Source organism: Takifugu rubripes, chromosome 16, assembly GCF_901000725.2.
Source record: "Takifugu rubripes chromosome 16, fTakRub1.2, whole genome shotgun sequence".
Taxonomy (NCBI): Eukaryota; Metazoa; Chordata; class Actinopteri; order Tetraodontiformes; family Tetraodontidae; genus Takifugu; species Takifugu rubripes.
The window spans coordinates 6,038,283-6,051,177 of record NC_042300.1 but is presented as its reverse complement, the minus strand read 5'-3'; the positions used below and the strand labels follow the sequence as shown (position 1 = coordinate 6,051,177).

Sequence of the window (12,895 nt, the reverse complement as noted above, 5' to 3'; positions counted from 1 at the left end):
GCACGCTTGTGAGCTCGGAAAGGATAGTTAGCGGGAGTAAAAAAGGTCACCTGTCTTTTTTATGTCTTCGGATTAAACCCAACCCCCCCAACCCCCATCATACACACAGACATTCCTGTGTAATATGTCCCCCAATGTCACCTCTCTTATTAATGATGTTAGGAGCTGAATAATTTCACCACAGCAGCAGCAATCAGGTCCTCTCTTAGTCTGGCCCTCACTCACAAAATAGCTAATTTCTGTGTCTGCTAAGAATAAACTGATAATAAAACCGAGATGGGAATCATGTAAAAGATAAATAGTAAAGCCTCAGAGCCCATCTGTAGGTTTATTTTACTGAAACTGTTGGCTCAGTTTTTTTTTTTTAAATGATGTCATATCTACAATCTAAACGATCAATGTTCATTAACATTTCTGCTGCTATTTTTGATAGTTGATAAATTAGGGCTGATTAGAAGTTTCAATCGTAGGTCCTTTCACACATTTGCTTCAAAAACTATCATCTCTGGAATCTTGAAAAGAATCTTTCAGTAGAATTAAAATAGAAACAGCCCTAAGGTTCCATAAAAGATGCATCTTTGCTCAATTAGGGGCTTAATGGAAAGGCAGAATGAATGAAATTGAAAAATTTGTTATGTGTTTTGGCAAAAATTCATATTTGACTTAACTGTTCAACAGAAACAACATTTACTCCACTAAGACAAATGGCGACATTGACGAAAACATTTTTTTTCTCCCTAAAAAAAGTTTAATGGAGCGGCAAAGATGGAGAAAGCAGAGGTGTGAATTTTTCGAGATGGCAACAGAAATAATTAGTGGTTGATGTGATCATTTCTGTCACCTCTATCTGCTCCTATGATTCACAACGACTTCGGTTTATGATGGTCCTCTCAGCCTCCTGGTTTCCATAGTAACATACCTATCAGACAGCGCACAACCACTTAAGATTAATGTGCAAGATGTACTGTATATTTTTGAGTGGCACAGCTGTCTTCCTTTTTCATTTTACCCTGCTGCCTCCAAACCCTGACAAGCATTGGAAAATGGAATGGAATGGATCGGAATGTTGGATCAATGAGACTATAATATTAATTTCTTGCTTATGAATACAACAATATAGGTTGTGAGTTAAATCCCATATGTACTCAAACACCTCTGCACAAGTTAATGATTTTTTTTTTTAGTTATCCTACCTGATTGCTGCAAAAGAGATCCTGGTTCAATACTGACTGTGGAACACTGAGGATCCCACATGGAAAAGCAGCTAGAAAGCGACCAGGATCAGTTGATAGTAGGAATGCTGGACACTGACTGATAGTAAGTTAAGAGTCAGCGTTGTATTCAAGTTACACTTAATATTCATGCTGCTTCACTACGCTGATCCCAGACCAAAGTGAAACCAAAGTCTGTGTGAGGATTCAACTCTTAAACATCGTTTGGAATAGTTGGCACTCTTAGTGCTCATTGCTATTTGTTAAAATGTCTTTCAAAAGTTGTACACACATGTTGCTGTGACTTAGTCGGTCAAAGTCTAGTAAACAGGAGATCCTGGGTTCTAGTCCCAGCAGTGCCTCTATCATTTATTTCTAGCAGTGAATAAAATGCTCTCAGTGAGATTATATTAGCTTTGATTATGCTGAACGCAACAAACTACTGTTGACCAACAATGGTTTAATTTCCTTATGCATTTTTCTATCGCACCCATGTCCACCCAGATGAGCTGCACTCTTACCCCATGTCACACAACATAGAGACTCTGCTGGGACTCTAACCTGAGGTCTTTTGTTTCCTAGATATTTAGTAGAAATCTGCTTAGTTAACAGGAAGTAGACATTTGTGTCCAATTGTGGGTCCTAAATTGCAAGACCCTCAGGTATGGGTTAGGATTACCTTTGTGTAACGCAAAAAGAACATGCACCTGGACACTGTAATGAGGGAAATAGGTTGGTGAGATGAAGAAAAAGGTGAGGTCATTCTCTGTACTATACTTTTATTGATGTTCATTTCAACTTCAAGAGTAAACTGCTCTAGAAAACCTGGATTTTAAATTCTTTGGAGTCAAAATGTCTGGTGCTTATCGTAGGTGTCACCTGTACAGACCACCCTGTCACTGGGAGCACAAACTGGAACAATCCTATGGCATAGCTGCATGAAAAAATCCCGAAAGTGCAGGAAAGGAAGTTATTGAGTTGTTGAGCAGCACGATGGTTACTCGCACCAACTTGGGCCACATTGAAAACATTGAGACTCAGATATATCAACAAGTGTTTTCTGTAATCACAGCTCAATGTCAGTATAATGGCATTAATCCCCGTTTAATATCATGACTTATGGAGATGCGTCCCCTCGACGGAAGCAATTCTAACAGGACAAAGACAATGTTTTGGTCTGTCACCTGACAGTAGTTCTGCAGCCTGACAGCTCTCGTCTGAACCCGGCTCTTATCTAATCTAATCTTTGCAGAGTTGATAAAATGTCACATTGGTTTTAGGAATGAAGTGACTTGAAGATGCATGCCGCCTCACACGCATTTCTTTCAGGAGTTCAGGTGGCTGCCAACTGAGCAGTGATCTTAACACAATGTCTCAGCATCATTTTGTTAGACTGCTTGGGGCCTTTGGCAGATCTTTCGTGTGTAAAAGGCTTTTTTCCCACCTGGCTTGCAAACCAAATACAAAGGAAGCAAAAAGAAAACGAAATCCATTTTTCTGCATAAATACTTTGACATTCTAGTTGGGTAATTGGGGATTCCACCTGCACAGGTACACCATTGTGTTCCTTCTCACTGGTTTCGGTAAGATAGCCATCTTTGAACCCACTCGGGCAACTTTCCCTCTGCGGTAACACGAGCAGCTCTGTTCATTACCTCTACCTCTGTTGCTCCCTTTCAGCTTTTCAGTAATTCTCTACTCTGCGGCTGTCCGGAGAGAGGGAGAGAGAGCGAGCATCTCATTCGATTTCTTCTGAGAGAGAGATAATGAGATGACCAGTTTCACATCAGGGGAATTCATCCACATGCCTGGATCATCTGAGTAATTGGCTGTGGAATCAAACCCAAAGCTATCAGCATCCATTAATGCTAACCTTTTCTTTACTCGGCCCCTTTCCTGTTCTGTGGCAGCACTTTCATTGATTTATGGTCATAGTCAATTGCTGAGATTTGACTGATGACAAATGATGCTGCAGTTTATGTTATGAAAATCAATGAGTCCATATGTTCTTCCCCGTGGTCAATGCTGCTGAAAACGATAACAAACCGTATCGGTCTCCAGTTAACTACAATCAAATTTAAGGACTGAAGACCACAATGGAGGGACCAGATTGTTTGTGCGACACTTTGATGATGTTGTGTATCCTCAGTCGATGAGTGTGTTTTGATGAGTGGTTTTAATTTCCTTTAATCTGATGCTATTTAGAGAGACTGAAACACAGTAACTGTCATTTGAGCAATACTTGTGACTGAGGTGGTCAGGTGGGGAGACAGAAACTCAATACTGCAGCTCCACTGCCTGGTCAACACTGCACAGGTTGGCTCCAGATGACATCACTGATGAATAACGGCGGGGTGCATATTGGCTTCTTTGTTTCAAATATCTCATCCATCTTTGTGTCAATAAAGGTAGACTAAAGACTATTTCATGCCGCGTTAACCTGTTTTAAGGTATGCCAGTGCTCTATATTTCATGTCGGTTCTGTCAGGATGATTTGGAATATCCTTGGGCACTTGCGCGCAAATGTGCACATCATGTTTAAAATTGGAGCATAGGAGTTCTTTCTGAAGACCCTATGAAGAGGCATATGATTTTACGCCTTCTTATTCCAAAATGTCTCTTGGGAAAGTAGGAAACTCAATAGCATGTCAGTCTGACAGAGCTTCTTAAACCCTTTCATGCTACAATGGATGATTCCTCCTTTTTCGCCCAGTTTTTTTCTTTTCCAGAGAGACAACGTGTGCGTATTAACTGTAATGAAGTCAAGATGAGTGTTAAATTGATTAGAAAATGAAAGGTAACAAGTCACTGGATTCATTTCCCCAGGAGCAAAATGATCCCATATTAACTAGTTCCATATTCTTATGAAAAATGGTTCTAATCCGCAGCAGAAAAATGCTTACACTAATAAATATCAATTATATTTATATAGGGTAAAAAAAATCATGCACTAGTTATATCTGGGTACAGTGTGGAAAATACATAAAATTAGTTTAAATAAAGTCAAATTAATTCCCAAACCACAGATTGTTCAGTAATCTAGAGTAAAGTATTAACTATAATAAACAGCTACATTAACCTTTTGAGTCCAGAATCCCTGAGCTGTTGAGTAATTTGTCCCTCTGTCTCTCAGACCCTCAGAGACGCTCATTTCATTGATTGCACACGCAAAGTTTCCTTTTGCATTCAGCTGCTCATCTCTCAAAGGCCTCTTCATTTGCACAGCTGTCACTTTTACGGATTTCCTCAGTGGTGTGCACACTAATGGTCAAGTCCATTATTTCAACACACCGGTCGTGTTTTATGTCAATCTACTGCGCAACAAGTGAGGCAATTTAGATCAGTTTTCCAGGATTATGGCTGCAGAATCTCAAAACTTTCCAAACCACAGAAATAAAACTGCACGCATCAGTACATACACATCCGCCTTAAAGGGGTGGTCAAAGTGTGCAACAGCATTTAAAGAGTGTGCAGTGGAGGAGCGTGGGAAGTGCTTCGCACACATCTTCAATCACAACAGATCGATACAATCAGTTTCAGGTGGGTATCCAAGATTAATGTTCCCAATTTAGCATCCGAGCAAATGTCAGATACATTCAGAGCCAATCCTTCTAGTCCTGTGGAGTAAAAAACAGAAGGAGCCAAAGGTAACAGTGAAGTGTAGCTGCTCCATCTTTTCAGGTGATTAGACATTTCAATCTGGTCATAACTTGACTAATGCGTTTTAACAAAGGTTGAAATGTTCCTACAGAAATATTTGTATTATTGTTGAAGCGTCTGCTCTTCAGCTTTGGGATAGTTATAATTTGTTGAATCTAAATTTCTTGAGATCGTTGTGACAACCTGTTTGCCTGTAATTGTTTTTGAACCAGTAACTCAGGCTCATGTTCCTTCCACTGACATAGGCAAACAAACATGTTTGAACAAAGCACATGCTTTGCACACAAATAACCACACAGTTTCACCTCCTGCAGAGGCCTTTACATTGGCACAGACACTGTTTAAGTAGTTATATTTAGATAAATATTTCATCTCTTCCATCTCCCACTACAGCTCATAGATATCCCACCTGTCACTCGTTTTGCAGCCACTTTAGTGCACGGTGTACATTACAGCGTGCACACGTCACATTGTCCGTGACCCCTCGTTACCTGGTTCCCAGTCATCAATCTTGTCATGGCTACAGATGTGCTCAGGGTCATTAAAGGGCATTGTCTTCCAAACATCTATCTGGCGTGCTGTGACCCACGATTGAACTAAAACCGCTTGAGGTTTTATGGAGCATTTGATTATAAATTTAATGAGGATACAGGAAATCTACTCCACATTTGTAATTTAAAAATATATAAAGGAAAAACTGGTGTGTTTACAGATCAAACTGCATTAAATCCCAACTTAGCGTCTTTGAATATGCTTGTTGTGCTAATGCGGGAGGAGTTAAGCATTAACTGCTGTGCAAGTTGCAGTCGTTGCTGGTCGGACGGAGCCAGTGATCATGGCCTGTCCCGGATCCTGTTACACTGCTGGGGACACTCAAGCTGCTCTGTATTTAGCAGCAGCCCTCTCTGCTTTGAGCCCAGCCTTTAACAGAGCCCCTGGCCACTTCCTCTCGCCTCACAGTGAAGGTCTGAGGAAACAATTAGCTCTGGAAATGAAAACCAGAAGCTTTACTTAGCTGCTCTCCTACAAAAAAGGGCCACCTTTTTAAGAGAAGTGTCACTCTTAATGTGACCACAGCTTTGTTTCATCCCAGTGCGACCATTAAGAATCAGCACAGAGGTGCACATCAGTCACTCACCAGTTGAAATATATACGTTTCACAGTATGTGCAGCAGTAATATGATCCTCATCAATTGTTGGCCACATACGAGGGCTGCACACCGCGTTGAGAAATGAATCACCATGCCACAAAAGATGTCTCAAAACTGGCAAATATGTAATTAACTGTTCCATGCATGCACATACTGCACACATCAATGTGTTAGGCTGATGGACCACCATTGGACTGTGACTAATTTTCTGAATAATCTAATGTGCTGCAATGGTGCAGTAATGATTGGAAAGTAATATTAAAAATATAATAAAATCTATAGCACAATTCTAGCATTTTTCATATCTCATGCTTGCTTGATATTGCCACGCACACACACACACACACACACACACACACACACACACACACACACACACACACTCACACACACACACACACACACACAATAACAGCCACCGACAACTAGGCAGCCACAAGCTGAGGTAAGATAATGATCTTTGAATTATCAGACTAGATCCTGCCTGCACACTGCTGCGAGATCAGGCTGATACACTGTGGGAAGGCATTTCCACTATCTCAAATTAAAAACACTCCTCCGAATGTATATGTATATACAATGTATATTGCAAGCCTGAGATACAGGAAAGTACGAGCATGATGTACGTCCAAGGCAGAAAACAACACAATATCTGCTCAGATTGGAAGAGGTGGAGGAAAAGCAGCACACTGTTTAATTCCCTAACCACCGACGGCAAGCAGCGCGATTACCTGCTGATTACATTTACCTCTTGCCAGAACAGTTGAAAGCAGTGAACAAGTGCAGGAAGCTAAATGATAATTTGAAGACACACACCTCACAGCACGTGAATGAAGCTTACCTTTGAATCAGTTACATTGATTTGCTGGTTAAATAGAAAGACTGTGGAACATTTGGGCCGGCAAGGGGTTATATATATACGAAATGTATTCAAAAGCTTGAGGACAGATTCACACCTCTGGGTCTGTCTCATTATTTAACCAATAACAAGTTAATACTCATGTTACATAATGAAATCATTTGGCATTACATTAACACGTTCATTGTTTTCCTGTCAGGCGTCGATTATTATTAGTAACATTTCTGAATTATTCAGACATATTCTAAATTTTTCCATCACATAATTCCAATTGTTTGTCTGTCTCTGATGATTCACATTTAGCTTAAATATAACTGCATCATTAAAAAAATGCTTTTAAAACATGCAAGCAATGAGGTGTTTGGAGGCCCAACAATTGTATCCTGAGCCATATTGAATTAAAATGAACCAAAAATCAATCAAAATGTGAAAAACGCAGCTCCCTGTAATGCTCCGCATCGATTCCTGTCCCTTTCCCCTGAAGAGTAAATGAAGAACGATCGTCTGCTTATGGTCCTTGTGGCAACCTGAAGTGGAAGACACTCTGAAAAACAACACCTGAAGTTTCACTGCTCAATTCCAGAGACACCTGTCTAACAAAAGGTTTCCTCTTATCAGCGATGATCCGGCCGGTGTGAATAATGACAGTGTTGACGTAGGCTGATTAACATCGCTGTGCAGGGAAGAGCAGAACAAAGGACGGTGCTTTTGTGTTTCTGTATGATTCTGTATGAGTCGAGAACATTTGTGCATCTGCTTTAGATTTGTGTCTCAGTACTTGTATTGTACAGAAGCCAGTGGGATGTTCTTTCTATAAGCTCTAAAGGAATTTGAAGCGTGTGTGTGTGTGTGTGTGTGTGTGTGTGTGTGTGTGTGTGTGTGTGAAAACTGAACTAGGTATGAAACCTGTGGGCATCACGGAAGATAGACGAGCTTGTTTGACCAGCGTGACGAGCCAGTCAGCAGCAACGTGCCCCAAATCTCAATGACGCCGAGACATAAATCCTGATGGCACCGAAAGACAATATGAAGTCACTTCAGCTGAAGCGCAGCTGAAAAGAGGTGAGCCAGGACAGCTTTAACCCAATTAAAGCCGGTCTGAGTGGGACGATATTTAGCTGAGCACTTTAAGCACTTCTGAAGCTTTTTACAGACGTGTCACCAAGGGTCCAACAAGAATGTGGTGCTTTGCATGAATAAATTACATGTGAGTGAGAGCAGTGGAAGAGCGCCCGTGCGTGTGAAAGGAACTTATAGATTCAGACCAGTGAACTGTCACAACCTGGGATGAAGAGAGTTTCTCGACTCGTAGAATCACCACAATATCCTTAATATTCATCACGTCCCTGCTTCTTCTGCAGCCACTGCGTCTCACCAGTGTTCCCACTACTGTGGCCAGTGCACATCACCACTCCACAGTCTAATGGATTAACAATGCTTCCACCATCTTTGTGGTCGCACAGATCCCCTTGTTTCCTGGGCAGCACCACTCTACAGTATATTAGAAATGCAGGAGCGTTCTATACTGTTATGTCCTCATTTTAACACTACTCAGACGGAGCAATGCTGACTTTACACTTCTGCTGAGAGAGGAAAGCTGCCGCTCCAAGAAATTGAATAATTACTGTTATCCTGAATGAATAAAGAGGACAAGAGAACAAGAGTATGGGTTGTGGGTGTGAGGTCCATAATCATGTCAAGAATGGTTTACTGGCATTTTAATTAGCTGTTCAATTGGGAGTTTGGTTAATGTCGAATTTCCCATTTTGGGGGAAAGAAAAAAACTCTGACTGTATTATTATGATTAAAAATTTCAATTCCCCTCATGCATTCATCATTGTGAAATATGCACTCACCTTCACTCTCTCCCATTTGTCCCTTTCTGTCTGCAGCAAATATGCAGATGAATTGGGAGCAACGTCCATAAACACACACACAAATGTCCATCAGTCAAGTTCCTGAAGTGCCAGACAAAGTTCGCATCTACCTGAGTCTCAAGGGTAATTTTACAACGAATCAATTTTATGAGTCTTCCTCTTTGAGAAGATCCAGACGGTGTCTCATTCACGAATGTGCTCGTGGCTTTTATGTGTAAAAATAGAAACCATGCCTCCCCAAATGCTGCTCTTTTCAGTTGCTCATTGTAAACTCTCGGGAGACAACGTTTCTTCATTCAATATTTAATAAAGTGTGAAGAAAATAAAAAGAAAAACATGACTTACCTTTGGCGTTTTGGTGCACTTTCCATTTCTGGCATCTTTAATATATGCAATATCCAGCAGCTCTGTGTCCTAAAAACACAACAAAAGGAACAACTACATTAACTTCTAAATCAAACAGCGTGTGTGGCAAAGACAAATTTGAGGCAAGGACAACACGTGAGGCCGCCTTCCTGCCTCCCACCCTGCTACCTGCACCTGTGGCTGCAGGCCTTGTGTGTTTTGGTTGAAGATGCTTATATTTAAGGATGCATATTAGCATCAATACTGTGTGAGGTCGTTAACGCTAGCGTAGCTGCGTGTTAAAGGCTCATGGTGTTGAACACCTACAGTAAAGTCCCGTGTTGACTGATTAGCGTTTCAGTGCTGTTATGGGTACAAACAACATGCTGCCTATTGTGTTGCCTGACAAAGAAAAACATTGGTTAATCTTTATCTTCTAGGTGCAACATTCCACCACAGAGGCTGCGATGGCCTCCGAAGCCTCTCCAGCACTTACTGTAGGTTGCACAGATTTGAATTTCAGATTTTAACCCTGGCATTTACCTTCCCTTGCTGAATGAGGACGCTGAGTTCCTCATGACTCCAGTCTGTACAGAATACAAATATGCACTTTTTCCTCATCTATACATTCACTCGTCAACAAAAGAAACCCCTATGTGCAAGGCTGTGCATCTCTGAAAGCCACTAATGTGATTAAAAGAAAAGCAGGCAAAACAGAATCCTGCACAGGAAAAGGGCTGCTGTGTGTGCCGTTATCAGTCTGGGATAACTCTAGGAGAGTGAGTTAGGACACGAGGTGGAAAATTAACAGAGTGAACTGTGTCCACTCGCTATTATCAGGGGACACAAGGTGCGATGGCGGCTTGACTCAAGATTGAGCCATTCTGTTAATATCTGAACATCTTGAGGCCATGAGTTTTGCGCAAAATGGCACCTGGCTTTTTATTGGTTAGCTTTATTCCCTCAAAGGCCGTTCCTAAATTTGTTCTGTTGCAACACGAGTGAATACAAACGATCGGTCGGCAAAGGTCTCCTTTGCCGCATGGCCGCTGTCTGTGGGCACATGTGAAGGATAAATTACAGCAATAATCCACTAGGACCAGCTCTTTTCCTGCACTGTACACACCACAGCATCAATTAGGCTGCCTGTGCCTGCACAGAGAAAAGCTGCAGGGTCAAAGGTTAATGCCCACGTCAGATCTGCAAATGCACCCCTTTGAAGTCCCTTTACAGAGTCTCAGCTCCACATGGGGGCCTGCTTGAACAGTGGGGCTGCAGGAAGCGGCTCGCCGATGGGGCCTCTTTATGTGCCCTTGAGTGCTGTTAAGTTAGCACAGCTCCGAGATGGTCCGACATCATAGGTTAAGTGTTAACCCACGAACCGCCTCATTAAAAGTAAAAGCAAGCTCAGTCATTATACACACATCATTACGGTGACATCCAAAGGCCCAGGTCAGTGTTTCATGCGTCGTTCATTATGCAGATGTAAATAAAAGCGGATGTGGCATTTTATTAATATTGATCAGCAGATATTAGCAGAGTAAGCTAATGAAAGTATCGCCTTTCCATTTTTTAGTCGGCCCATAATGCGTCTCATCTATTTCCTTCAGGAAATCATCTTTACATTTTAATGTATATACATCAGTCTTGCCTCCTTTCATTTCCTGTCTTTGTTATGATTAGTCTTTCTCTTTCTGTGTGCAACAACACATCAAACAGGCATCCAGGCTATTGAGCATCCCAGGCACGTGCAGGAAGGGACCAGCAGCAAAAAAACAAGCAAAAAAAACCCCTGAAATAATGAAGATGTTTAACATGTGCTGGCCCTGGGCTTTGTTTTCTGTTTTCCCATCTGCTGCTTTTCATGCAATATCTGTCACTTACTGCCTACCATGTAAGTGCAGTAGCTATAACTTTATTGAGGTTCTTCTGAGCAAACTCTTGTCTCCCCCAACAGCCTGAGAGGCTCAAGCAACGCGAGGATGTGCCAGTGTGAAGAGGAAGTGACAGAATGTTAAGGAAACGTGAAATAGATGGTCGCGCTGGACAAAACAGTAAGTGCAAAAGGGGAGATTGAGAGCCACAGGTTAGCTTGCTCATTTACCAATTGTGCTCTTGACAGCCCCGGGGCATAAAATGGATGTGCGGTCCACAGGGCTCAGGGGGCCTCTGCTGAGCAACGGAGACAAGGAGACAGTGAGTGAGGGGAATACAAACAGAGTGGATGATGGGAAATTGGTCCCTGATTCCTGACACTAAATGCGCAATAGGGAAATAATTGTATTCATTTGAATAATTAAAAAGGCTTGTGCCAGGTGTACATCTGTTAATATCTGGCGAGCACCAGTAACGTGCAAGCTAGTCCCTTGTGTTTGATATATGAAGAAAATGGCAAACGAGGCCCTTAATTAAGCTCATTACACAACAGTGAAGGGACTTGGATGCGGTTTCTCCATGCACTGACGACATCATTTGACGTGAGTCTGTGCAGCAATAATGGTAAAACAGAGAGCACTGAAGCTGTCAATCATCATTGGACAGCTATTTTAAATTCAATCAAAACTAAATTACATGACGGTTTTTATTCTGCTCTCCAAACTTAAAAAGGTCAGGGTTAAACCTTGAGGGTGCTGACAGGTTTAAGCTGGGCTGGTGTAACATGTCAGGGTGCTCCGTAACCAAGCTTCATGCGTCATTTGGACCAAAATAAGCTCCGTGTGCATCCCAAGACTCTTTGGGCTGTAATTAACATAGACTGCAATGATAGCATGTATTAAATGTAGGTTTATAAGGTTGTCAGATGGACAAAAAAGAGGTAGTTAAAAGGTTTCACTTGGACATGGATTCAGATGTGGGTTTGTATTTGCATGTCTCATACATAAGTGGAACAGAGCAGCATTAAGGTACATCAGGGGGGTTCTTGTCTATATAAGAGGCTCTCCAGTGGTGCTCAGCTAGCAACAAATATGTCCTGTCACAGGAAAAATTCTATGTAGAGAGCTCCGCTAGAGCTTGGCTGAGAGCCACTCGGCTGCACCATTCTTAGTTTCCTCTGGAGTGACTCTAACAGCCCTTCGGTCGTCCAACAGTCAAAGGGAAGAGTAGAGATCATTTGTGTAGGCTACTAATTACATTCCTACATGTTTATAGCACACAAACGGCTACCTACCTACCAAGCTAGATAGCTAACTAGCCAAACACACACCACTTTAAGATGCATTTATCTTACATTAGCTGGTTACTATTGTAAATTAGACATTACAATTTACTTTTCAGAATTACTTCTGCGTGACATTAAGAAAATGATTGTTTGACTATCAAAATATTTAGCTCAGTTCAGGTTTAACTATGCTCTTACGCGTGCCGTTATGAGTCACCTCACCGTGTTATTTTTCCGTGTTTACTGACCTTTTGCGGGTTGGTTTATACTTTGTGCAGCTGCTCTAAAAGCATCCTCTGCAATCGACCAGTCGTTCTGTACATTAAAAACAATCCAAAATAAGTGCGGCAATTGAGGCATTCCAGGTTCAGGCGATGTTATATGACAAAGACTAATGTAGGTAAACTAAAATGTCAACAGATAATCTTTCAAGAACCTTTAATTTATGTTTCTAACACAGGACCATTGATGTGATTTGAATTTTTCCTGCATACATAAAAATCTCAAAACATCTCCCCAAGTGTGCAAATGTTATATATATATAGAATTTTTTTAAAGCCACAAAAATGGGCAAAAGTCAAAGGGAAGAAGATGTGGAGAAACAGGGAGATGGAGAAAACACGAAAGCCAAG

The 12,895-nt window shown here is 41.5% G+C and overlaps 1 protein-coding gene across 2 annotated transcripts in view; it reads right to left on the bottom strand.

Annotated features, from left to right (window-relative positions):
• The window catches only part of plcb1l (phospholipase C beta 1-like), a 68,233-nt gene that overhangs the window by 39,525 nt on the left and 15,813 nt on the right, over positions 1–12,895 (bottom strand). For both annotated transcript variants that reach the window (XR_003891167.1, XM_003971525.3), the window contains exon 3: positions 9,104–9,172. Coding sequence is in view for 1 of the 2 variants with exons in the window: in XM_003971525.3 (XP_003971574.2) it covers positions 9,104–9,172 (69 nt within the window). In the remaining variant the exon portion in view is untranslated. The remainder of the gene's footprint in view (positions 1–9,103; positions 9,173–12,895) is intronic.